This window comes from Acanthaster planci, linkage group LG03 (assembly GCF_054643075.1).
Source record: "Acanthaster planci isolate LZ-2023a linkage group LG03, COTS_SCS, whole genome shotgun sequence".
NCBI lineage: Eukaryota > Metazoa > Echinodermata > Asteroidea > Valvatida > Acanthasteridae > Acanthaster > Acanthaster planci.
The window spans coordinates 7,094,310-7,121,429 of NC_141779.1; the positions used below are offsets into that span (position 1 = coordinate 7,094,310).

At 41.4% G+C, this 27,120-nt stretch overlaps 1 protein-coding gene and 1 long non-coding RNA gene across 18 annotated transcripts in view; one reads left to right on the forward strand and one right to left on the reverse strand.

The window, feature by feature from the left end:
* The window catches only part of LOC110989512 (uncharacterized), a 221,988-nt gene extending 211,080 nt beyond the window's left edge, over window positions 1-10,908 (forward strand). Inside the window, exon 7 of the long non-coding RNA XR_015424854.1 lies at window positions 10,882-10,908. This is a non-coding gene — a long non-coding RNA (uncharacterized LOC110989512). The remainder of the gene's footprint in view (window positions 1-10,881) is intronic.
* The window catches only part of LOC110989511 (uncharacterized), a 322,817-nt gene that overhangs the window by 182,738 nt on the left and 112,959 nt on the right, over window positions 1-27,120 (reverse strand). For all 17 annotated transcript variants that reach the window (XR_015424849.1, XR_015424847.1, XR_015424845.1 and 14 more), the window contains 3 exons: window positions 20,169-20,325; window positions 14,032-14,190; window positions 4,209-4,394 (listed from right to left, as the gene is read on the reverse strand). Coding sequence is in view for 9 of the 17 variants with exons in the window: in XM_087134889.1 (XP_086991015.1) it covers window positions 4,209-4,394; window positions 14,032-14,190; window positions 20,169-20,325 (502 nt within the window). In the remaining 8 variants the exon portion in view is untranslated. The remainder of the gene's footprint in view (window positions 1-4,208; window positions 4,395-14,031; window positions 14,191-20,168; window positions 20,326-27,120) is intronic.

Genomic DNA, 27,120 nt, shown 5'->3' on the forward strand with positions numbered 1-27,120 from the left:
CTGGGATGCCTGGAGTGGAGGTAAGGAAACTCCTAAGCCAAGGTGGGATGGGTCAGTGGTTATTGTCACTTCCGGGTCTGCTTTTGGAAAAGAGATCCCGAGAGAAAGATGTCTTCTTACCAGCCACCACCGGAGGTGGGGGCGGATAAAGTCCCATTTGGGCCTGAAGAATGACAAGAGATGGAGTTGTAGTGGTCGCACGTAGGGTAGGGGCCAACTGACCAGAGGAAAAAAGATTAATGCATTCCAGGGGGTTGTTGAAGTGTTCGGTGGTCGGTGAAATTATACCCTGTTGTAGATCGAGGACCGTCCCCAGATATGTCAGGTGTTGGGTGAAAGTTGGCCTTGTTTTCTCATGATTGATTAGGAACCCTAGGCATCTGGTAAGGTCATAGGTGAGGCAAATAGAGGGCGCTATTTCATAGAGAGTCCTGCCAACAATGAGCTAGTTGTCCAGATATTAAAACTGCTTCCAGAGGTGGACGGCAACAATTTTTACTACTCGTGTGTAGACTCTTGGAGAGGTGGACCAGCCAAAGGGAAGGGCCATGAACTTGAATAACTTCCTGTTGTACAGAAAGAGGAGGAAATTGTAGTCTTGAGGGTGGATTAGAATGTGGACATAGGCATCCCTCAGGTCTACAGATGATGCCCTGGAAGGGATGGTAAGAGACTGGGTTACCCTTCGGAGTGTCTCCATACGGAATTTCCTCAGGCTGATGAACTTGTTCAGAGGTTTGAAATTTATTAAGGGGCTCCATTAACTGGGTTCCTTTTTCGGGGTGAGGAAGAAAGAGGAGACAAAGCACTCACTTTCAAGAGACAAGGGAACGAGGTGGACAGCTTGCTTCAGGACGAGAGCCTCTATTTCAGACTCTAGTGCCTCTTGTTTGTTTCTCTCGGGATTGGAGTTGGGCAGAGAAGTGGCACAGACGGAGGGGTGCTTGTGCATTTGAGGGAGTATCTGAGGGAGATGGTCACAAGCACCAAACTGTCAGATGTGATGTTTCTCCAGAACCCTGCAAAAGCTTGCAGGCAGCCCCAGACGGGGTCGGGGGTTGCTCCGTGTAGACAGAACAATCGGGGGGTACTACTGGTTGGACTCCTTTCCCTCGCTGCACTTCTGTGTTGACTTTGTAGATAAGGCAAAAGAGGGACTCGACTGTTGAATGGGCAGATGAAAGGAGTGAGAGGGACCAGAGACCCTATGGTGTGAGGCAATTGGGGGGCCTGGACTCGATGGTCACCTGCACGGTGCTGACGCTGGGTTGGAGGAGGGGGAAGTTTGAGAAAGGTAAGCTTGTAGGAAGTGTCAAGTCCCTTAGCCTCGGCCTCCAAAGTTTCAACAAATTTCCCGGTGAACACATCCTTGCTATAGAGCAGGAGATCTTTAAATTGCTTCCTTCATTAGAAATATTCATGGTGGAGAGCACGTTGGATCTTTTGGCAGATGTAGCCAGTTAAGAAATCTGTGCAAATTGCTTGAAAATAGTTTTGATGTTTTCATCAAGAGCTCGGACTGCAACAGCTGCAAGGTTTGTAGTAACAGGCGAGTTTTCTTTGCAGGCAAGTGCCAAGTATTCAGAAGGGATAGAAAGGTGGAGCAGCAGAGACTGTGATGGGAAGCTTTGTTAAGGTTGATCAAGGTAGTGTCATAATTAAACTTGTCCTTGTCTTAAAAAGGTACCTCCGGACTGATCTGGCAGTGTCACAAGCCATCTTAGCTCTAGTAGTGATGGGGATGTTGGAGACAGAGATGAAATTATCAAAGTCTGCTCGGGAAAACTGAAAATAGGATGACATCCTGGAGGGGTATGGGTGCCAGTGCTTTGCTTCAGAGAGGACTTTGAGCATCTTGACACATGAGCGGTCCAACGGTAGTTCCAGAAAGAGAGACGTTAAAGTCACTAGTCAAGCAGGGTAGTGTTTGTAGGAGACATAAGATGGGGGCTCAGCCTGGGTAGAATTAAAGGGCAGGCCCAGAATTTGGATCATGTCTCACTGAAGAAGACAGAGAGGTGCTTCAAGGGTTGTGAGACTAGCTGCAGAAGTGATATCTTCATCTTTGGAGGACATGCCGTGTTTGACATATAACATATCCGTTAGAAACGACGCTAAGAAAAAGAAGGACAAACATGGTGGCTACTCTGCTATGCATCATTGGTATAGAGGTTGATCAAGTTTTTAGCAAAGATAATTGGACACAAAGGAAATTTGCATGTGTAGCGACAGTTTGGGGTAGGATGAAAGCAGAAGATCCTGTTACTAAATTTCCTGCAATGTGGATACTTTTATTTTTCCTTTGGAAAGCAAGTTACCTTTTAGCAATAGGTAAAATCTTTGTGCAGTAATCATGAGATAATCAGTAATCACCAGATTGCCTGTAATATAAGAAGCTCTATTTTTACGGACCCACTTGCAGGTAACACAGTAACACTGAGTAGAGAAATATGATGCCAAATAGTTCAGTTTATCACTGCAAGATATGATACATCATTCTCAAGAGACAGATGTTGGACCCTAAACTCTCTTTGAATCAGTAGATCAACGGTTGTAATAATGAAGCACCAGCAAATTGTTTGCAGCAGCTGGTTGTCCTTACCAGCATGTAGCCATGGTATGTGGCTGGTTAAGAGAGTAAAATGATACAATGTCATATTCTGCAATCCTGTGCTTATGGAGTGCAAAAAGCCACTCTGGCTTAGTTTGTTGAGACCACTACATCATGTAAAAATTCTTCTAAAAGATTTATTCCTGCTCTTCTCTCATTCATTTCAGGAGTGTTTTGTGCTCATGTCACTGTTCGGTGAATTGTTTCCAGTACTTGTGTCATACCACTTGTGGTGGTTATATTTGGAATTTTAGTCAACATGTATATCTGTTCGGCTGTATTGGGTTGGGATTGTCCCAACGCATAATTTGGTAATGCCAACATACATGTACATTGTATATCACCAGAGTCTTAATTATGGGAGTTTTCTTTTCTCAGCCTAGACAGCGTATCCACGTATCACCATATAGAAGTATATGTAACTTGGAGGCTTTTCAGCATTTACAGCTTACTGTCGTGTATTGACATGCAGCAATGATGTGTGGGATGCAGTATCCATGTGAGCTGGTTAGCTTATTTGTATTCTTGGCTTGGCTGTGCCAACAATGTCCAGATCCTAGGATTTCTCAAGTTACACGCAGGTTGGTGGGACATCATGCGAGAGTTTTGCAAATTAGACTAGATAGAGCCCTCATTGTGGGCCCTTTTGTTGATGTGCGAGAATCAAAGATTTTGCAGGTTTGGCCTTTGATAATCGTTAAACTCTGGCTAACTAGACATGGTCCAGGTTGTAAGGCGAAAAAAATGCACCAACAAAAGGGCTCCTAAGTTGAAAAGGTTATATAGGCCTATACTCAAGTTAACTTTTTCCATAAAACGTCAAAATGGATTTCATATACTTTGACGTTTGGCAAAGAATTAGTGTTGACAGGGGCCCTAAGATAAAAAAAAATTAATGGATCAAACAGAAAAATTTGAGGCGATAAAATTATTTGATATGAGGCCTTTACACGTTGTCAGGGCCACAACTTCAGTTATGCTTACTTAGCCAATACCCAATTGCTTAATGAGCATCACATCATTTCCAACTGTGCACACACATGGGCTGACACTGAAAGAGGTTTTGTTGCACACTTTTGTAGCTTTTTCATAGTTGAATGTGCTGATAATTTTCAATAAGCCATTTTTTTTATCCTATTGCACTTTATTTTTTATCACACAAAAGGTTGTCTGAGTCCTCAGGTGTTTACCCAGTTATCAATGATTTGTTTATAAAAAAAAAGCTTGATGAACAGAAACTGATAAAGAATTCATTGATTAGCCAATAGGTAAACATTTTACACAAATAAAAGTTGAAAGTGTCAACTGCTCGGTAAAGGCGATTGTTGCATGGTGTGTCTTTGTATTATATATGTAACTGTGTTCACTTAGTATTCCATTGTTCAGTTCTTGGTAATCTTCTTGGTATTATACATGTCGGATTTGGACTTCGGTACTCAGACTCTGCTCAGTGCTTGGCCTTGAACGTCTCCTACTTGGTGCTTTGGACTCGGACTCATCACCAGTGTACTTGTACTCAGCCCAGGACTCAGCCCATAAAGTAATCAGAGCAATCTGTACTTGGATTTGAGAACTAAACCCAAACACTGATACTCACCGTGAGCCCCTTAGTGGTACTGACAATCAGTTGAGCACACTGTACATGTCCATGAAGACAAGCATAGTGAAGTGGTAACATTCCGTTTGCATCTCTAATTCCTGGATGAGCACTGTATCTTAGCAAACTCTGAACTGCATCGGCTTTTCCTGACATAGCTGCCCAAGACAGTGCAGTTCGTCCAAACTATTAAAGAAATGGATGATTTTCAATGACATTGTGCAAATATGGAAATAATGCAACTAAAGATAAATAAAAGTGCAGACTCTCACATGATTCAGAAAGTCATAAATGTAATTCTGTGAATACGCACACAAAAAAGGGTTTACCCGACAGCGGAAACGTGTATTGGGTAAACCGCATCCGCAATGCCTTAAGTGGTATCATTGACCTGTGAACGTGAGAAGGGAAATGCTGCACACTTACACACGCGAACTGCATTCCGTTTGCCGCAATTAAATGCATGTTGGCATGTCTTTAAAATCGTGGCGTACGTGTTAAACCCCTATTAAATTCACGATCCCAATGTTAAAAATCCAATCACAATGCACAACGAACTACACTGAGTTGTCCAACCTGCAATAATGAGCGTAAAATAATTCTTTCGATATCAATCAGTGCAGATATTACTGTCACTACCAAGCAGTCTGTTCACGAAGAGTGCTGGCTTGATTTGATTCAGCACAACTGATTCACGAAATCTCATGAAATGGAATTAACGGTCCACCTTTTGTTTAAAAAGATATCTCTGCTGCCCCGAAATGATCTGGATTGTATGGGATCATCAGGAATACCGATGCCACTTTCCAGACAGGTCAACTAACACACAGATAGAAAAATTAAGCATTAACATTCTTTTCAAGAAAATGTTGGTCAAGGTACAAAAAACGCTCGTGGCACCCTTTTTATGTAGGGCCTGCTGTGGAACGCCCTGACGAAAATTGTATGCCTGCGCTACAATTTTCACCGCCCCGATTTTATCCACTGGATTTCCCCCCATTCTGCTGTCCTAAGTTTTCAAAGTACGAAGAGGTTTATTGTGCAACGTTGGAATGAACACAAGGAATTTGTCGGCATTAATATTGGGAATTTTGCAGTACCGTCTCTATATGTGGACAAAAAAACAGTAAGTCCCATGAAAAACAAAAAATATTTTCGTAGTTTCGGATCGCAAAACTCCGACTACGGACGGACAATCCATAACTTAATCGCTCACCTTGTGTGAAGGAGATACTTTTCCAAATTTAAAGCTTTTAATTTGAGATAAACAGGATTGTCGAAAGCGCCGCTGCCATTTTCTGGATTGGTTTATAATTATCTGGATCAGCAAGTTTGGACAAAAAATCAAGCTAGAAAGTGAGAAATCCTATCAGTCAGAACCACCTAACAAAAGCAGATTTCCTGGCAAAGCATTTAATTTTGGTCATGTAACGAAATTTTATAGACTCTAAAACAAAACTCAATTGCGTGTATGTTTTTAAAAAATTCACAAATATTATGTACAATGGCTTAATTATGGACACGGCCCTTCATCTGAATCAGTGGTACAGTGTAAGAACAAGCCACGTGGAACAGGCATGGACAGACTACCACCATACCACCAATTGACCAATTACGTACCTGCATAGCCCTGACGTCACACAAAATTGATTGTGCACGTGTAGCTGGGTAGGCAATATGTATTGCGAACATTAACAAGGCCAGAATGTCAGTGTTTAGGACAAATTAAAGTAACATTTTTAACTTATAGCCATTTGATTCAATATTCATTCACTTTGACGCATGGAGAGCCATCGTTTTCTTAAATACGAGTTTCCTTTCCCTCTGGATAAATGTTAATCCACGCTGCGTCCGGGCTTTTCACCGGTACTACATGTATATTCGCCTCAAAAATAAATTAAAAAGAATCAAAATCATGCCTGTCAAAAAACGACTTCTGATAGCCAAATGCACCTCCCATAAACTTAAATCTTGTAGATTTGTTTTTAAGAGCCTGAGGAAAGTGGCCAGGAAACGCCTCAGTCCACATTTCCCTGGGCACCCTCACCAAAAGCAATGCATCACGTTTCCGACTGAAAAAAATGCTAGATTTTCACTGTCTTTTGCGACGGGCGTAGTCTAAGCCTGGCATAAAAATTGAAGAACGGGTTTCAACGTTATGGAGTCTTCTCATAATCACCTATCTGAAAAGAATTTCCAGGGAATGTAGTCTGCAAAATAAACACCTAGTTTTGTTTGACACTGCGTTGGCCCGCATGGTGCCGTTATTGATTGGCACCCCGTACCGAGACAGAGTGTATAGATGGCTAATCAGGCCCAGTGGGACCAACTTACATTTAACTTGTTTTAGTCCTTGCATTTTGTGTTTTGTCCATTATGTAGGGCCCCTCCGAAAGCTGAGAGAAAGTTTTAGGAAGTTCCCCCCCCAAAAAAATAGTCTTTCCCCGTATGTTTGCCTCATGCACTTTCCCTGTGCTCTTGTGGCTAGCACATGCTCACTTTTAGCCTGTACAGTTGGTCAGCTGGGCAGTGACCCAGTTGCCATGGTCACTTTCTTCTGATTGGCTAAGGCACCCAGCAGGAAATGGAACTTCACCCTCTTTGTTCACCTTGGCTGTCTCAAGCATTCCTTGATGAGCAGCCAGTGATTAAAGACGTTGTCCAGTTTTGCAACAATTACTGATGTTTGCATAACTTTGCTCATTTTCAGATTACCTTTCCACCAACCCCTCGGGGCTGGCTTACAATTATCTGAAATGAAACATTCACGACTTATTTCTCGCTGAAGAAAACACATATACAATATTAATTCAATTTGAATTATGACTTCTATACACCGCTGCATATTCACCAATTTCTATGTACATGTACATGGTCCTCAAATCACAAATGTGGGAAACCAGGTGAACTAGAGCAAGTTGTATCTGTTGCAATTCATCATGGCGGCGTGTGTTTTTTTTTTTACTGCGCGGCGGCAATCCCACTTTTTTTGCAATACTTTATTGGGCATACTCCGGGCCGATTTTGGGACATAATAGCTATCAATCTGTATTCTTTCTACAAAGCCTTTGCAAAGCGACATGTGGCTCTGGACTACAACTTCAATGAGCGATTGTCCATGTGACTCCCAGGCGAATAGTCATCTACCGTACATGCGCTAGTTGCCCATAAAAGTAAATGTATTTTGGAAAGTTCGGCCTTTTCAGTCATGGCCACGGTAGGAAAAATACTGCTTTTAATTTGATAACAGATATTGACTATTTTCTACATGATTTTCAGTTTAATTCAGAACATCTTAAACTCTTGTCATGGCCGACATGTAAGAAACTTGGGCAATAGTTCTGCTGGTAAGTTGATTGATTGTTTTTTTGTGTGCATGTATCGAGCTCATATTTTAAAATTAGTTTAATTAGCATGTGCAATTCTTTACAAATCTGTTTATCATTCTTCCATTTAGGTGACAAGCTGGCTCATTAGGAAAAGCAGCCTTGATGATTGCCAAGATGCAGGGCAGTTAAGAGACAAAACAATATAGGATCAAAGTCAAGAAACACTTAAAATGGACTTTTCTGTAATTTCTGAATTTTTCTGCTATGAAAAGAGAACAAATGTTGTGTGGCGTTAGTTTTACTTGAGTAAGTTTATTGAAATAAGTTTAATGACAGATAAATGAACAATTGTGGGATTGATGTCTCTTAAATAAAATATATGAAATATGAAAATTCGGGGATGGGGGAAAGGGGTCGATGTGGGCGGTGACATAAAAATTTATTGTGATCAGCTAAAAAACACTATTTTCAGACCATATTGCACGTACGTGTAGTTATGTGGACGTACTCAATGAGTTTCAGCCTATGTATATTTCCTTTATTTGCAGAAAGTGGTTCATCGTTACTTTTGTGGCCAGCAGATTTCTTATCTTATTGCAAATTTCTTCAGCTAGTATGTGTCATTGACTTGTATGTACTTTTTTTGCAAAGCATTGACTGTATGTTCAAGATTTCATTGTGACAAAAGGCTTTTGAAAATGGTTGTAATATTTTTCCCTCTTAAATTATTTCATTAAACTTGAACAAGCATTTTTGCCAAATAAAAGCCAAAGCTAGGGCTAGCAGCTTCATCCAGTCCTTCAGCATTTCTATTGAACATCTGTGTCACAGGAAGAGTTCGAGGGTTTATAATCTAAATGAAAAAAGGTAAGTCAGAGAAAGGACAGCATATATATTATTGCCACATCTTTTAAAACCGCACCTTAAAAAGTTAAAATTTACCTTTAGCCTAAATTTCTGATTCTGAGCATACAAAAATTAGTTGAGCACTAACAGTTCTTTCATAAAAATGGTGCAGCTCTTATTTATCACAGTAAACGCTGAGCTTAACTCTGAACTTCCAAGAGTGATTCGTGAAAGGGCCCTTCTCCATTCTTGCTAATTCCAGCTCTTGGCAGTGTCAAGTGTAATAAACAGGCGACAAGGAAAAACCCCAAAGGTGATAGCCTCTGGATCATTAGGTGAAAGTTGCTTGTTTCAACGAGACAGGTTTGAATTAAATACATGAATTCTGGTATCTTTTCATCACTAGAAATTTAAAAACGGAATCAATGAACGTATGAACCTGGTATCTTTTATAAATTCTTTTAATACCCAGAACATGGAAGTTTCTCAAGTCATTTACAGCGTACTAGCAGGGGCTCAATACCACAAACTAAACCATGCTATGCACACGTACTCATGATTCCTTGGCCCATAAGGATTGTAAGGAACTTAGTTAACAGTTTCCCCTGTGAGAAGAAAGGCCGATGGAATTTTGAATGCTCTATTAAATATGTAAATGAAAAAAGAAAGAAAGAGCTTTTCGTTTATTGAAGTGAGACAGTAGGTTTACAATTTCCATGAAATTCGCCGGACTACGTGGCAGACAAGAAACCAGGCAAAGCCAATCGTTTGCGAAAACAGTTACCCAGAAAACTCGGCCAGATCTTGCAACAAAGCCTGATATAGTAGTGACAAGATTTGCATCGCTTCACATTTTATCCTGTGCATAAAAATCTGTGTAAATTTTTCATGTTTGCATTGACGGTAAACGTGTATTTTAGGATTAGATAATAGTTTTCATAGAAGTTTATTGTTGGGAATTTTCATCCAATTTTCTCAAATGTTTGGGAGTTCATAGGACCTGGGCGCTAAAAACAAACCTTTTGTACATTTTTTTCCCTTTCCTTTGGGAGTTGTTGAATTTTTGTTTCGATCACGGACTGTTTTGTTCTCACACAAGACACTGAAATATTGTCTGTGAGGCATTGTCATGTTTCTTTGCACTGAATATGAGCTGATAAATATGTGAATTTGACACCAGTTTGCTGACTGCTTATTCGTGTATCGTGTTTGGTGACGCACGCGGGGATTGTGGTTGACTTTAATTGGCTCAAGTTGGTTGGGGCTTAGAGGTCTATCCGGGCTAACCGCAACTGCGTGTATTGCGTTCTTGCACACACGTTATAAAGAGCGTGTCTTCCACTCTCTATACACGCACGCACGCAATATCGTGTAAACCTTTACTCTGGCCGTAACTGTATGAAGGTGATGATATAATCTTATAACCTGAAAACTGGCCTGAACTCTTCCTGGGTTGTAACTTTACTTACTGTAAAAACCAGACGATTTGGGACAGTTAGGGCTATCCCTAACAGTCCTAAATCCTCTAATTTCAATATGATTTTACATACATCCTATGGGGTTAGAGTTTAATGGTCCACACAATGCAATTTTTTACTACAGTGCTCGGGGAAAATAAACTTTGTGTTCCAAGTAACTTTGTAAGCTATTTTGGCATTTCTGCGAAACAGCTCTTGTTTTCGTTAACATTTTCTTTCTTTTTTTTTTGCTTTTTCGCAAGTTGCGATAGATTCTTTTTGTTCTTTTTTTTTTTGGCTTTTTCGCAAGTTACACTCTTTAAGTCCCCAAACTACAGAGGGTCTAAGAACAACATTGTCATGATGTCATACGGTGTCAGCTGACATAACATTGAAAGGGCAAACTTCAAAGTCTTATATCTCCTGAAGGACATTTCCGATTTGGTTGAAACCTTGCAGGTATCTAGAAAGGGAAGTGCAATAGACAAAATTGACCTCACGTGATAATGACGTCATCAAGTAACCAATCACATTACATTAAAGGTGCACTCTTTTAAGCAATGTTTCTTGTGAAGTTCTTATCCATTTGGGTTCAAACCTTGCATTTATCTTGAAAGGGAAGGGCTTCGGACGAATAATGACCTGATGTGATAATGACGTCATCAGCAGACAAGTCACGTGACATTAAAGGTGCACTCTTTTAAGCAATGTTTCTTGTGAAGTTCTTATCCACTTGGGTTCAAACCTTGTATTTATCTTAAAAGGGAAGGGCTTCGGACGAATAATGACCTGATGTAACGATGACATCATCAGCAGACAAGTCACGTGACATTACAGGTGCACTCTTCAAAGCACTATATCTCATGACGTACATATTCGATTGGTTTCAAACCTTGCAGAACTCTTGAAAAGGAAGAGTTTGAGACAAACATTGACCTGATGTGGTAAGGACTTAATGATGTGACTAGTCACATCACATTAAAGGTACATTCTTTACAGCCCTATATCTCGTGAAATTTGGTAGATAGCTAGAATGAGAAGTGTTATAGACAAGGTGACATGACGTAATTCTAATTTGTTGTATCTCCTTATGTGCGAAAGGGTTCGAATATTTGTTAAATGAGGTTACCAAAACATTATCAGCAACTTTGGGAACACTTGGATAGATGTTTAATTTAAGTGAAAAATCCAAATATGGTGGTATCCCAAATAAAGAATGTCCTTTTCTTAAGAAAAAAAAAAACTTAAAAGCCCTCTGCTCTGTCCTTGAGACAGATAAAACCTCCAGTTAGCTGTTTTGGCAACTGCCGGATGAGCTATTGCTTTTCTGATTTTTTTGGCTTTTTTGCAATTTTGCGAAAAAGGCATTCTTTTTGTTCTTTTTTTTTCTTCTTCCTCTTTCTTCTTCTGCTCACAAGCCCATTTGTTTTGTACACGTTTTTTTCTACCAGTCACTTTAGTGCTTTTGCAACTTTGGATTATCATCAAACTTATACCAATGATGAACCCTTACGCACGGATGGTCCTAGAAACATGACGTCATTCTGTAATTTATTATCAATTTTTACATATCCATTTTAGGCCATTGACTTTGTACACGTTTTTGAGGCACTATTTTAGTACCTTAGTAATCGTTGATCATCATCAAACTTGCAGCAAGTACTATAAAACAAAGATACTTCTGAATTATTTATGTCATGATGACATCATCACGTGATTTATTATTAAATTTTGAATATTTAAATATTCCAGTAAATTTATAAAAATCCATATAATATTGACCCTGGCCTCCCGCAACATTCTGTTTGCGGCAAGTGCCAGGATAAAATGTGGTCTTCAATTCATCTCGTGTGGGTCAAATCATGTGACCCCTCCTTCCGGTCGAAACAGGAAGTGGTCTTATTGTTTAAGAGTGGTAATAGGTATAGAGTTAATTATATATAACAGGTTTTGCCCTTACCCAACGTATATTAATAAGCACTGTATGCTCAGTGCTTGTCCGAGAGCTTGTGAAAAAACCTAACAAGCTTACCCGGGTGGGACTCGAACCCACGACCTCCTGCTTACAAGTGCAGATGTCTTAGCCACTCGACCACCGAGCTTGCCGGGGTCGGCTGGCCGGTTCGAGTCAAATGAAGCAGCGGGTACTCATCAAAAAAAAAAAAAATACATCTTGAAAATAGTTCGCGGACCCTGATACAAGAATTATTGTAAGTAAATGACATCATGATGAGGTAATCATGTGATTAAGTATTAATTTTTCAATATTTATTTCAGCCCATTGACTTTGTACACGTTTTCAAGCCAGTATTTGGGTTAGTTTGAAAGGTTTGATCAACTTCAAAGTTACAGACAACAAAGACAACAAAATTTTGATAAATATATAACGTTATGATGATGTCATCACAAATTTTTTCATTGATTTTTGGATATTTTATCTTCCCCATACATGTAGGTTGTGTACACAATTTTCAACAGCCTGTCCTCGGAACTTCGGTAAATCTGAATTATTTCCTTCAATGTACACTTGAAGTCCCTAATGAAAGGAGCCTCCCAAAAAAGAATCGTCAAAATAACTTCTTCAGGGGTCCAAAGACATGAGATTAAAGCTACAGTTTTCCCCAAAGGTTTTGTACACATTTTTCTGCTACGAAATATTATCGATCTTAATGAGAGTACTTTGAGTGAACTTTGGCTAAGAATTGCTATGAGAACAAAAAAAAAGTTTTTTTTTTCATCTCTATTTGACCCAAGAGTCTTAATATCAAATAATATTTCATAATTTTCTTTCAGTTCAAATGCAAATCACATGACATCTTAAAGGAGCAGCTTTTTTTGCATAGGTGTTTTCAGTCCCTTGACTTTTTACACATTTTTGAACCACTTTTTTGATGCCTTCACAATGTTTGATCGCTATGAAAGTGACAGCCAACAAAGACCCTCATGCAAGAAGTACTGTAAATAAATGACGTAATGATTACATCATCATATAATTTACTATTGATTTTTCAATGGTTGTTTCAGCCCATTGACATTGTACACATTTTCAAGCCACCATTTAGGCAATTTTCAGAGGTTTGATCAACATTAAAGTTACACACAACAAAGACCCTCATGAAAAAAAATTCTGAAATTTATGACGTCATCACCAAACAGAAACTTCCAAAATAGCTCAATGGCTGTTCACAACCACGTTCCTCTATTTTTTGTTGATTTTTTAATAATTAATCCTTCCACCATAGCACTTTGGAAAATCAGAATGGCTTGAAAGTTGCAAGATAATTGGAAAATCATCCAAAGATGGTCACACAACAAATTCACAATGATGGCATCATCTGTTTATTTTTTTTAATTTTTGAACATTTAATTTTCCCCCATATGATTTGTACACGTTTTTCCAAGCCCTATATCTTCTGAATTCCATACCCGATTTAATTGAAACCTTGCAGACAGATAGAGAGGGAAGTGTTATGGACAAAAATTGACCACATGTGATGATGATGATGTCATCACGTGTTTTATTATTATAATCCAATATTTCATTCTTTCCATTGACTTTGTACACAGCTATCTCGATAGATGTTGTGCATGTACAATCTTGCTGAGTTGTCTCAACTTCAGCTAAGGATTACTATGGGCTAAGGAAAGCGTAAAATCAGAGCGACTTCAACCTTTTCAATTTTTGTCTTTTTTAAAGGGTATCTTGGTGTCTTTCTGCTTTTTATGGTAATAAAAATTTCCATATTCATGAGCGAAACTCTGATATCATTACAAAGAGAAGACTCAATGTTGCTCTGATTTGTGCACGAAAAATGGATAAAAATTCGATATTTTGTCATTACAAATGACATCATAGCAGCAGCAAACTGTTGTCAGCAAAAGCATGGACAATTTTAAGTATTTAAAAATGGGCATTCGTCAATACAATTTTTAACCATAAAGGATGCAAAAAAATTTTCGTGCACTGAGAGAATAAAGTTGCACAAACAAGCGTGTCGTGTCCAAAGAAACTCCATCTCCTGGAACCTTTAAACTAACCCTTTGCAGCAAAGAAAATTTAACCTACAAATAACACAAATGTGCACAATTATGCTATTAGATTGGAACCCAACAAAATTTGTTTTGTCAAGGTACAGGTACATACTTTTGAGTCAGCTGACAAACACAAGCAATCTAGAAGAGCAAACTAACCTTTGCATCTTGAGCATCAATTGGACATTTCATACTGTGCAATAAAACCATAAGGTTATCACAGCGGTTGGCTTTTGAGGCAACCATGACTAGGGTCAACCCATCGCTGTCAACAATACACAAGTCAGATGGGAAGATAACTCTTGGAGTCAGGTTCCCCTGAAAAAAAATGGAAAGGTTGGTTAAAGACCTGGAATATCTAGACGTATCAGATGAAAGTTCATAAAACATACATAAAATTTTAACAAAAGTCTATCACATTTTCAACAGAGTGACTTGGTAGGAGGTTACAAGGTTATTGGTAAATCTTGTGACACACCAATACTACAAAAACTGAAGTCTGTGTGGAAAAAATAAATTTTAGCAGGGGTCTATGTCTGCTCAAGAACAGAACATGGGACTTTTACGCAATGCAAGTTGAATTTGTGTAGTTATATACAGTATTTATGAAGTAATACACATGTATATTCATGAATAATGATGTGAAATACAAGTAAATTTCATATTGATGAGACTTGTAATTCTGAAAGTGTATAAACCTATGCACATTGCATGTAGATTGAAAAGTGACCAAAAATTGCCCCAAGAAAAACATGTCTGAAATCAATTTTTTTTGTGTAAATATTTGCACACGTTTGCACGCATTCCCTACAATTCCGCACGTCCTCCAATTCACCCCCATTCCAAAGGGCACTTCAGAATGCGTTCCTACACCGTTCTCTGGCATGAGTCATTTAGAGGGTGTTGTTATGTTAACTGTCCATTCCTCTATGTGCAAGAACGGCAACATCACAACAAAGATGCTAAGAACCTACAACCTGTTCTTGAGTTTGTTGTTTGCCATTAAGCATTGACAGGGTTTGGTCCGATAAGATTTATTCCTCCCTCTTATGAACACGTACTGACCCTTTGATGTACCAAATTCTTACAATTTATACATTCTTGCTTAAATGTTTATACCAGAGATGAATATAAAAAAGCCTGCCTGGTCAAGTTCTCAGTTCAAGGATAATTTAATATTTTGGCAATATTAATGTGGTTGGCATGGCATCGAGGTGGACAGAGGTGTTAACTGTGAGAGGTCCAGATTTCAAGAAAGAAATACAGATAAGTGACAGGTTAATATTTTTGGCAGCATAAATACATGTTCCCGTGTGGGGGAAAAACAAACATGTGGTCCATGCAGAGATGGGCAGCATTGGGCCAGGTTTGTTTAAAAAACTCTCATGGCCAAGGTTTGGATAGAGAAATGCTGAGGTAGGAAGAATATCTGTTGACAGGTTGGTTGCTCCAAATGAAAAAAAAGTGCAGTGGAGCAGGGAAAAAATAAACCCTCATAGTCCAGGTTTGGATAGAGAAATGCCGAGGTGGGGAGGAATTAATATTTAGGGTGGATGGACAAGAAAAGCTAAGGTGGGCAGGACTAACTTTTTTTATGAACTGTATGTTTGTATTGACAAAAAAATAGCAGTGAACAGGAAAAACTAAAAACCATACATAGTCTCGGTTTGGATTAAAAAGAAATGTAACAGAGGGCAGGATTAATATTTTTAATGGGTTGAGTGCTCAGGAAAGACAATTTTTGGTGGATTGGGGAAGAAAATAAAGCCACAGGTAATCTGGGTTTGGATGAAGAAATGCTGAGGATTTTTGGCAGGTTGGCTGCTCGGAATTTTAAAAAGGGCGATGGGTCAAGGAAAAAAACACATGTGGTCTTGGTTTGGATAGAAAAGAAATCCTGAGGAATAACAAAACTTTTTGGGGTGGGTTGGGTGAAAAAAAAGTGCATTGGTGCAGGTAACAAATAAAAACCCTCACTGTCCCGGTGAGGAGGGAGGTCCCCCCAGCCGTGAGATGATGCGTCGGTTGTTATTACCACAGCTGGTTTGGGCCGCAGGAATGGTAGCCTACCAATGGTAACCACCAAAGAAGATGATGTCGAACATCGTCCGATAAGGGAACCACATGACTGATTGGATACCGTTTGGGTTGATAACAGGAGAGCAGATGAAGCTGAAGAGGTCTCATGCGAAGCCTGCACCATAGTATCAGGTCGACCATACTCACTATCAGCCCAAGGAGATGAAGTCACGCGAGGGCTGGAGGAGATTGGGTTGAGTGAAAAAGGGATACGCACTCTCGGAGGTTGGTGATGTGATGCTCCAAGGTAAGTCGGGGACTGAGATGGAGACAGTCTTGACTGTTCTCAATTGATGATGAAGCTCAGGCGAGAAGAAAGGTCATAGGTTAGACGAGTTGATGCATAGACCTACGATCAGCCAGTCGTCCAGGTACTGGAAGATCAGCACGTCCAGCTGACATAGATGGGCGGCGACAGTCTTTGCAACCAAAATGAAGACCCTGGGGGATGTCCAAAGACCAAATGGTAGGGCCGAAATTCGTAGACTTGACTCTAGTGCATGAAGCGGAGAAACTTGCGATCCGCCTTGTGGATGGGAATGTGAAGATATGTGTCCCCGAGGTTGATTGTGGATGCCCAGGACGGCATTGGGATGGAGTGTACTACTGTCAGTAAGGTCTCCATCCTGAATTTCTTGGGCCAAATGTACTTGTTGAGTGGCTTGAGATTGATTAGTGGTCGCCACTTGTTGGTCCCCTTCTTTGGGGTAAGAAAGAAGGGGGACAGAAAACCTTTTGTCTTGCAATTGGGAAGGACATAACTGACAGCATGTTTCTGAAGCAGGGAGTGAAGTTCGGCCTCCAGGGCCAGGCATTTGTCTCTTTTGCATGGCACCGGGGTCAAATGTAATATCACCTCGAATGGAGGGGTACTTGTGAACTTGAGGGAGTAGCCGTGAGCGATAGTTGCCAGGACCCATTTGTCCGAGGAGATCTCTCGCCAGAACCCTGTGAACTTTCTTAGACGGCCACCAATGGGTTCGAGATCAGTGGTCATGGACCGTGGAATGGCGCAATCGGCGAAGATCCTCGGCTCGACCGTGGCTGGCTGGGCTTGGTGGAAACACTGCTTGAACCTCAACATTAGGTCGGTTGAGGGAGCAGAGGATGAAAGGAGTGAGTCCTGGGTGGCAGTGGCTTAGGATTCTGAGACTGACGTGGCTGAGTTTGCCGCAAGGCTGGAGTCATCGGTTCCATGAAGGAGAGCTTCTTGGTGGTGTCAATACACTTGGCTTCAGCCTCGAGAGATTCTAAAAACTTGCCGGCAAAGAGGTCCTTGCCAAAAAGTGGGAGATCTTGAAGTCTAGATTTTACACCTTCATGGAGAATATGCATTGCCTCTAAGGCACTGGCACTGGTAGAGGAAGCCAGGCAGGAAATCCAGGTGAATTGCTCAAGGTGAGAGCCAGGCCCTCGTCGAGGCCCCAAAGCGCCAGGGCCGCAAAATCTGGGGACACTGGCAAGTTCTCCTCGCAGGCACGTGCGATGTATTCCGCGAGGAGGAGGAAAGCCGAACAGCATAGATCGACACAAGTAGCCTTGTCAAGTTTAACCAAGGCTGTCTCCAGGCGAAACTTGTCACCATCACGGAAGATCAACTTCAGGGGAGGCTTACCTGAGTCAGCGGTGATTTTGTCCCTAGCTGCCTCGCGAATCTCCGATATCGATAGGAAGTTGTCGTGGTTCTTTGGTCAGGAAGTGGTAGTAAGCCAGGGCCCTAGGAGGATAAGGGCACCAGCGAGCGGCCTTGCTAATTGAATTGAAGATCTCATGCATGAGCATACCAGCAGAATTTCTGGGAAAGTTGGACCCGAAGATTCCAGTCTGGTCAAGTAGCGTTTGAAGGAGGCGTGACTGGTGTCCGTTTCAGGGGGAGACGGAGCTCAGAGGCTGAGGACCTGGATCACAACACGCTGAAGGAAATGAAAGCCGGCCCTCAGAGGAGGTGAAATCGCCCACCAAATTGGTTTCGTCTTCTCAGGACGATTGTGCTGCGGCTCAGACTGAAGTGTAGTCATGCCAGGGTCAGATCCGTGGGTGCTCCCATACGTGACAGAATGTTTTAGAAGGGGAACAGCAGCTTGAATAAAGCCTCAATGATTCCATGCTCTGAGTAGTTGGCCGTGACTGCAAGGCAGGTTGAGGCTGCATGAGCCGAGAGCGGAAAGTCCAGGTCCGGAGCGGTGAAACCCGGTGCCGGTTTATTGCTGAGAGAGCGGACTAGGGAGGACAGAGATTTGTTTAGAGACTGGAACGCTCTCATCCATGGTTCAGGGGAGCGTTCACGTTGTTTAGAATGACGTTTATTCTTGGCCTTCGAAGCAACTGATGGAGGAGAAGAACGCTTGCTCTCTGGTCTGGAATGCGTGAATCAGCAGCTGATGCAGTGGGTAAGGTCGGAGGTTCATCCCCTGGGGGGCAGGCGGGAGCTTGGCTGGACGCCGTCTTCTTGGGGCGAGGAGCCAGCCAAGGAAGTTCCCGGTTTTCCAGGGATACCAAGCTGGAAGCCTGAGCCGCTGATGGGTTGTGGAGGTCGGAAGCCACGGCGGCGTAGTAGTCCGGTAGGCTCCGTGGTGCCAGGTGGGTTCTTGTTGGGTGTCCCGGCACCCTGGGCTGAGGAGTCATCTGGTGGGCCTGACCCGGTGGAGCGTAGGGAGCCCGTCCTGGTGTTGTTGGTATGAGGCCAACCGGGTGTCGGTTGGCCGGTACTACTGAGGATGCAGCCTTGCGTGTAGCAGAGCTACAACGGCTGGTAGCCATTGCGGGTGGCGGGGGAGAGGAGCCCCATTGGTCCGCTGGCTTTTGTGAGCCATGGGAGTTCAATCAGCTGACTCGTTGCGTCTTCGACGGTCGGTGGGGGAGCTGGCTCAGTTGACTAGGCGGTCTGTTGGAGGGCAGAGAGATAGAATGGTTATAAGTCAGAAATTTAGCATCATGGTTAAGGCTGGAGTCCTCGCCTGAGCTGCTTAGGAAACGGAGCGCCCACTTATGTGGCTTGGCCTTGCCCTCATTCCGTAAGAGATCAGAGCTCATGCGAACAATGCGGGCTCCCGTGCACAACTGTCGAGCAGGAGGCACATCCCGTTAGGGACCCACCCGCTCGCGGCTAAGGCCTATATCCTCGTCAGAGCCACATATACGGGTGAAACATCCATGCAGCTCGGCCTTGTCCCCATCTTACTGCATGTTGAGAATTGCCCACTTAATCCACAATGGCTGATTAAACAAGGGAACACCCGCTCGAGCACTTAAAAGGGAAGAACCGCTAAAATTACAATCTGCCCTCTCATGCAGCTAGGATTGTGTGGATTAAATGGGCCGCTAACATGCGAATGCGCCCACTCATGCCCCCTAGCCTATAGGGAGTGAAGGGTTGACCATTCCTCGTAACACAGAATGCACACACAAACTGACAAAAAGAGAAAAGGGTACCAAAAAAAAAGGAAATACCACTCTTACCAACAAGAATGAAATCACACAAGGTAAAGGTTTATTCAGAAAAGACGACTGGATGATTAAACTCATTAACAAACACCCAGTCTCAAACCTTTATACAATGTGTATCTTTTTTGTTGATAAGAAGAAAGGCCTTGTTTTGTGGAATGTAGTGCTTAATAGACAGTGCTTTACTTCAGAGAATTGAAAAGAATTGTGTTACGCAGAAAATTGGCCCAACATTTTCCCTGCCGTTGTTGTTTGCGAAGAATGTTATTTCCTAACCATGGACGGTTGTTAGTACACCATTCCTGTTTCGGGAACTTCACATTTCTTCGCAAATGCTTTGTGCCACAGACATCTTGCCGTGTGCACAGACCGTGACAGGCCTTTTGTTGTAGAGGAATGCGAGGGAACTAGAGGGCCATTTTCTTGTGGGCCCACTAGAGGTAACTCAAACAAAAGAATGTGTTCCGCGCATTCGCACGCTGACAAACGTTCCATGTATTTTTTAGTCCACGCCTCACATTATCCAATGATTATTACATTATCAATTGTATAATGGGTGAGGCCAGCACTGTTTAACTTATACTTAGTCAAGGCGACCAGTAAGAAAGTACAAGATTCTCCAAGTGTGATGCTCCCAAACCATACTCAAATGAATACAATCCAACCAACTGTATCCAATTGTTACTGTAACGAGAAAAAGGTAGAGTTAGAAATGTGCTATAATCAAATTATCCCTCTTTATGTAAACTAATAATGTATTCATTATAGGATACCTTCTTTGCTAAATAGCTGAGATGTTGACTACGTTGGAACCGTAGGTTTTCTATGATGTCACTGCATTCCAGATTTCCAACCCTCTTTGCAATATCATCAGCTCTAAACCCAAATCCATCTTCCACATTCAAGTCGGCATCTCTTCTTACAAGACATCTGAAAATGAAAGGAGTATTTTAAGTTTTAATAAGTTTTGAAAAAAGATCATCTTATCACAATCTTTACAAGCTTACAAGAAAGTGCTGTCTAGGTACACTTTGTAAATACTATGTGACGAAAATGTTTTGGTTTCACGAACTGACGCGGAGGTTTTCGTCTGGCACTTTGCACACTAATATGAAATATAAATATGTCTGGAAAACTGGGGTTTTATAATTATCTGTGTAACGTTATCTTTTACATTCATGGTTAACCTTAAAGAATTAAACTACAGGCGAATTTCAGGGTGGACTACTTCCATTTCTGCAACCAAAACTATTAAAAATTGCCACAAAAAGTGATGAAAACTTGCCTTAATACAGATTAAAAAAAATATTTACAGATGACAGTTTTCAAAAGTACTGGACAACTCATACCACTATGTACAACACTAGTCAGGTAATCACAACATGAAAAGGTTGAACAATGTCAATATATCCCATAATAAACAAACATAATGTGTCCACTGGGGCAAGTTAGAAACCTTGCCGTACGGGAGGAAATTTTGTGGAAAAACTCTTGCGAGAGATTCAACCTTAACCCTAACCCCCTAGGCTCCTGCACTAGAAAGCATACTGAACCTCACAAAATCCAACAGGTTCATGTACTTGTCTATGTACTTGTACATGCAGGGTAGTGTACCAAACCTGATAAACTCCAACAGAATGAGCCCGTTGGAGTTTGAGTGATATGGTATGGATGGGTCTATGCAGTATAGGATGACTTGCACTGAACAGTACCAAACCTGACAAAATCAAGCATAGTGCAACAATTGGTACAGCAAGCCAGACACTGCACACAGTGACCCGTGTGTGTCCCAACTCACACAGAATCCAACACCATCTCCTTGGGCCTTTCATCCCAAGTCTCACAAAATTCAACAACAAGTTCCTCAGGTACGGTACCAAACCTGCCAAAACCTCACAAAACCTACTGTTGGAGTATGGCAGGTTTTGGGCAGTTAGGGTTAAACTAAATGTATGAACACAGAAAACACATATAAAAACAAGAGATCAAGTTCTGTGAATTGAATTAATCCGCAGAAATTCTTCTTGCTTCATCAGTGTTTTTCAATGGGCAATTGCTGAGCAGTGTGTGTGTCATCATTGTGTAGTGCAGAGACATTACAGTATTTGGCTGGGATATGTAAGCCGGTTGAGGCATTTCCATCATGCCTTCTTTGGCATTGGTGCAGCATGGCAAAAACTAGTACCGTATTGCTTCACAGCATGCAGTACTGTTGCGGATACATTTTCATCACTGTGATTGCGAACTAGACTGCTAAAGGGACTTGTGAAAACAATATATTTTTATCAATTATTGATCAAATTATTTATAAGCAGCAAATCTGGCAATAGATTGTGCCCTGCGTTCATTTTAGGTGTTTGGCAAAAGGGATAGCATTACTGTGGATAGTAGCTTCCTGCTGCACCATATCTGCATAACATGTACATGTGCAAATTGGGATCCTCTTATGAAAAAAAAAATGGCCAATCAGGAGCCGCAAAATGTTGACCAATGGCAAAGAGGGCTTGGAGGGACAACCATCCAACCGATAAAACCTGGCCAGAAGAAAATTAGAAGTTGGGTTGGTTCTTTTCTCTTTGAAGTTGAAACTTTAGGCGGGAAGGAAAAGTTGCCGTATTGTCACTTTTGTCTCAGCCTATGAAGGAGCAACACCTACACTCAGATTCTTCTACAAATTTTTCCCACCACCTTCTCCTTCCCCCTCCTTGAATTTTAAAGCGGATAAAATACCCCAATAGTTGCTGAATGATTTGACATTATGAAAATTAAAATAATACATAGATTAGATAAAGTTCATTGTGATGCATTAAACTTGATTGAGTAGCTAGTGTCTAATTGGTTGCTGTAATCATGTCTTCCCTTTAGTAAGTGCAAAGAAAGAAACTGGTGTCAGGAACTCATGTGTTGACTGTGCATATGTACATAATAATTATTACAGCTTGGTGAAGTTATGAAGTCTTCTAGCACTGTCCTATCGAATTGTCGCTTCGGCCTATTATAACGTCATTGTCATTGAGCTCTGGTGCTCCAAGTCAAGTGGTGTTTAGAGAGTTGATGCTCTTTGGTCTTGGCGGAGGCCCAAACAGTGAATAATGATAAACATGGCATCCCAAGACAAATGGTACTTTGAACTATGGGCACTTTGGGCCTTTGTGGGTGCTCAAAGCATTCATGTAGAATGGATGCTTTGAGTCAAATGTGTTTGGAGCAATGTTTCTCGGCCTTTGATGAGGATGAGTCAGCTGCCCAGATTTCGGTGCCCAACATATTATGATGAAATAAAATCAGTCTGACTGAGGCGTGCACACACACACACTGGTATGGTTGTCTTTGTGTGAAGTTCATTTTGTCTGCTTATAACAAAAGTTTGTTCTCAAAATTGGCAAATACATAAATACAAGTGTCTTTAACATGAGAAAAGTTTTGATGAAGCATTTATTCTTTTGTTCCCAATTTATTTATTTTTTTCAACATGATGATAAAATGTTAAGGTCACGCAGAAAAATTTGGGTCATTTGGCAAACCAGAAGGAGAACTATTTTCTGGCCTTAGGGCATGGAAAAACACCAAATTTAAGGAATCATGATGCACCAAGGTAGTGAAACATGCAGGCGGGAAACTATTTTTGCAAGGCGATCCTTTCAACAAACGGACCAACGAACCATTACTGACTGTGTGTGCCAATTTCAGCCAGTCATGATCCAATATGCCAGTTTCTCTGTGTGAATATTCTCTGTGATTTCATCTGCACATTCTTTGTTGGCCCATGTAATCATCATTGACACAAATTGTTCATCTGCTTGGCTCAGAGGTCCCTTGAAAACAATATTCTGGCCCACACAGCGGAACTTTCAAGGAACTTTTGTTAGGTCTGTGCAGTTACCTTTGAAGAATAATTATGCCTACTCACAGCAACATGAAAAAAAAATTATTATTCGCATGCTTGGCATGTGCTCTGAGCACCAAACCGGAAAACTGTAATATTGTAACTAGTAAATTGGTCAGTTATCCATAAGAAATGAATTGAAACTACAGGCTCAAATATAAAGGTTTTGATTCTCATAAACTGGCACAAAATCCTTTGTCACTCCATCTGTTTACCTATGGAACACAACAGCAATTGACTAAAAATCTTTCTAATGTGGGAAATTCAGCAAAGTTTCAGTCTATGAAAACAAAAATGATCCCGAGTACACACCACACAAAAAATATGCGGAAAAAGAACAGAACGAAGACCTGTTAACAATGTTGTGCCATTACATGTACACAGAGCTATATCCATCAATCTGCCGAGACACAGTGAACCAAACAGATGTCATACGGTCAGACGAATGGTACAAGGAAAGGGCACATCAAATCCATTCAAACTACAGCCTGGGTTAAAGGGTCTTGAACACTATTTGTACATACTTATTGTACTGTCTTGCTGTACCACAGAAAACAGACAGGTTTTGCTGTCATCAGATGTCATACCTTTGGCAGGTGCCGTGCTAGGTAAATAGGGGAGTGTTTACATGTATATTATGAAAACGGTCAGGAAAAACAGTACCTTTCCTCGGTAGGATGGCCAAGAAAATGGTATATTCTTTGTTTTGTGTGTTGTATTGTTTCTGCCCCTCAATTTTTGTTGCCTTTTCAGCAAACAAGTATTTTTGTTAAGATATCCTTTATTTTTTCTTGCAATAAGACACCCCATGTTTTTGTTCTGTACCCCACCTGAGGTCTTTTTCAAACCTGCTTCCCTTAAGACTTTGATGAAATACTTCAGCTCCAATTCATATAACATGCTAAAATGGAGAGGCAAAAGTTGTGGTTCAACTTTTCAAACATCACAGTTCAACTTTCAATGGTCATACTCATACTTTCTAAAGTCGTTCTTCAACTTTCAAAGGCTGTGACACTTCATGTTTCAAACATATTTCAACTTTCAAACATTGTACTTCTACTTCATTCTCCCCCCTCCCCACTTTTCAAGTCACTGACTATATGTACTCCCGTAACCTGCACCATTGATGCCACACTTGCCGGCGTCACGATCTCACCTTGGATGGAGGATGTACTGACCTTTCAGAAATCATCCTCTACAGTGTTTGAAAGTTGAACCACACTGTTCAAAAGCAGCTGAACCATGAAAATTGACAAGTTTATTTATCTATTTATTATTTCAAAATATGGAGGGCCCTGACATTTCGATCCCAGCAGAATCTTTCTCAAAGGCAATATGACAAGTGGACAGGAAAAACAAGTAAATGGGGAATCAACCAAGCATGGATAAATGCAAGAGGACAAAAGGAGAGGTCAAGAAAGCTGCAGGCTGGATAAAGGGGCAAGGGCTTAAGGGGACTGCACGAAAGACATGGTTACGCAACAAAGGGGTGTAAGATGGTAAAGAGATCAAAGAAAAATACAATGGAAGGAACTGGACCCTGCGTGTGTGGGGGATAATCTGCAGGCAAAAGAGAGGGAAAGACAAGAGTGTTAATAAGGCCATGGGGTTGTATGGTGCAGAGGCATTTGATCCAAAGCTTCTCCCTGTTGAAGCGAACAGCATCTTTATGGTGCCCAAGTGATTCTATGCCCTGTAAGATCATGTCAGACATAGAATGGTAAGGAAGGCTGAAGTGGTGGCCCACTTCGTTTGGTGTTGACTGTAGATCTATGGCCTTAGAAATGCTTCTTGAGAGTGATCTTAGTCTCTCTGACATACTAAACACTGCAATGTCATGCTATTTAATGTCAACAAGCATCAACACAAATAAATAATGTCAACAAGGCATCAACAACTTGAAAATATCCTCTAATGGTTTCCAAGTGGTTTTATTATATTTTGCAGACTCTAACATGTTCCAATGAGTAAGAAAAACTGGGAATTTTATTCCAGATTCACGCAAGGAAATGAAAATTTTTTGCCATGTAAGGGGGCCGCCATCTTTCTTTTCTGTGCCTTTCACGCAAAAACAAGATGGCAGCCGGTTTGGCTGCACGACCAGAACCGACTTTGTCACTCAACTTTCTACACTCAGATATCAATTTAGATAAATGTGATACAGTGAATATGATATGTTGATATCCAGTTTATATTGTACATATAATTTTTTTGCATAAATATGCTTGAATAACTTATTCACACTTTGTTGACGCTACTTCATGCTTGTTGATGCTAAACAGCATGACCCACATTGCACCTTGCAAGAGATAAGATTTATGACAATAGAAGAGCTACAAGTGACAGTGCCTTTGGTTCCGTGGGTGATACCGGAGGAGTGTCCAGAGAATGTATCTGATTCCAGGACATGGTTCTGGCAAAAAAATACATCTATTAGATTCAAACTTGAACGTGCCTGCTGGAAAGGGGAAAGGTATCCAAGGGGGACACCTCTGCCCAAATGATAAGGTCCCGTAGGTTGCGGGGACGCCTGTACTATAGCCACAAGCAGGTGTCTGGGATGGCACTGGCAAGGTGGTCTGAAGTGTAGAGGATATGATGATTGTTGATTATTTTGCAAAGGGGAGGAAGACAAGGATGAAAAGTGGTGACCAAGGGAATGTGGGGATGGTGACCAAGGGAACGTGGGGATTGTTTTTTAACCCTAAGCCCCTTGGGTGTATGTAAAATCATATTGAAATCAGAGGATTTGGGACTGTTAGGGCTATCGGGGTCTCCTCCTTGAGTGCAAGACTTCTATGGCCCGAGTGGGCACTATTGATAGAGTGTTGAATCTGGTGATAGCCGTGCCCCCTTGCAATCAAATGCCTTTTCAGTTCCTGTGTATGACGGGAGAAATCTGAATCATTGGAACAAATGGGCCTTAGTCTGAATCCTTGGCTGTACACAATACCAGTCTTGCAGTGTCTAGTTATTTGTTATTTTTGGGAGGATTATTGGGCTTTTCCTCTTATTTTCATCTGCTTACAATTTTTGGTATTATTCAAGTGAGGAAGGGGAAAAGAACAATCTGTCAACAAACACAAATGCCCTATAAAGCATCCTGTTCTTGTTTCAGACAAAGTGACTTTTACCCTTGACCTTTCAGACTTGAAAGCAAAAGGCTTGTTAGGATCACCAAGACACCACAGAAGCCAAATTGAAGTTTCTGCTATTTCTCTGAAGAACACCCTTTCTCTCCTTCACCTGAAAAATACATTGTAGTGATATGGTTTTTGCTTCATGGCTAAGTATCACTAAGAGTCCCGACCCACAAAAATGTGCGGGAGGAGTCTCCTGCGTTAACATACCCCTGTCCAGCCTACATATGCAGAGTGGCACCGTACCATGGAGGAGGGTCGGCAACAGGAGAGTAGTTACTAGAGAACATAGGCAGGCATTGCCCAAGTGAACACTCACCAGAGAAAGAGGTATCTACGATGAAGAATTCATTATTCACTGTGGGATGGCACTGGATGCTGTCCCAACCACAAGGTTGCTGCACCATGAGCCGTCTCGCTCTGCAGGACATCCTTCAGATAGCACTCGGTGAAGGTGGAGGAGGATTTCCAGCAGGCTGTCTGGCATATATCCACCAGGGAGAGGCCTCGGAAGTATGACCAGGATGAGGAGGGGGCCTGAACATCATGGGCTCTGACATGAGAACAGGTCGTTTCGTCATGCCGAGTCGGCCAGTCCTGGTTTGCGAAGATGATCGCCGAGACTGTCCATCGAGCAATAGTGTCCTTTACTGCTGGATGAAAGGGCTTTGTGGTTGTGATGAAAAGTCTAGAACCAGG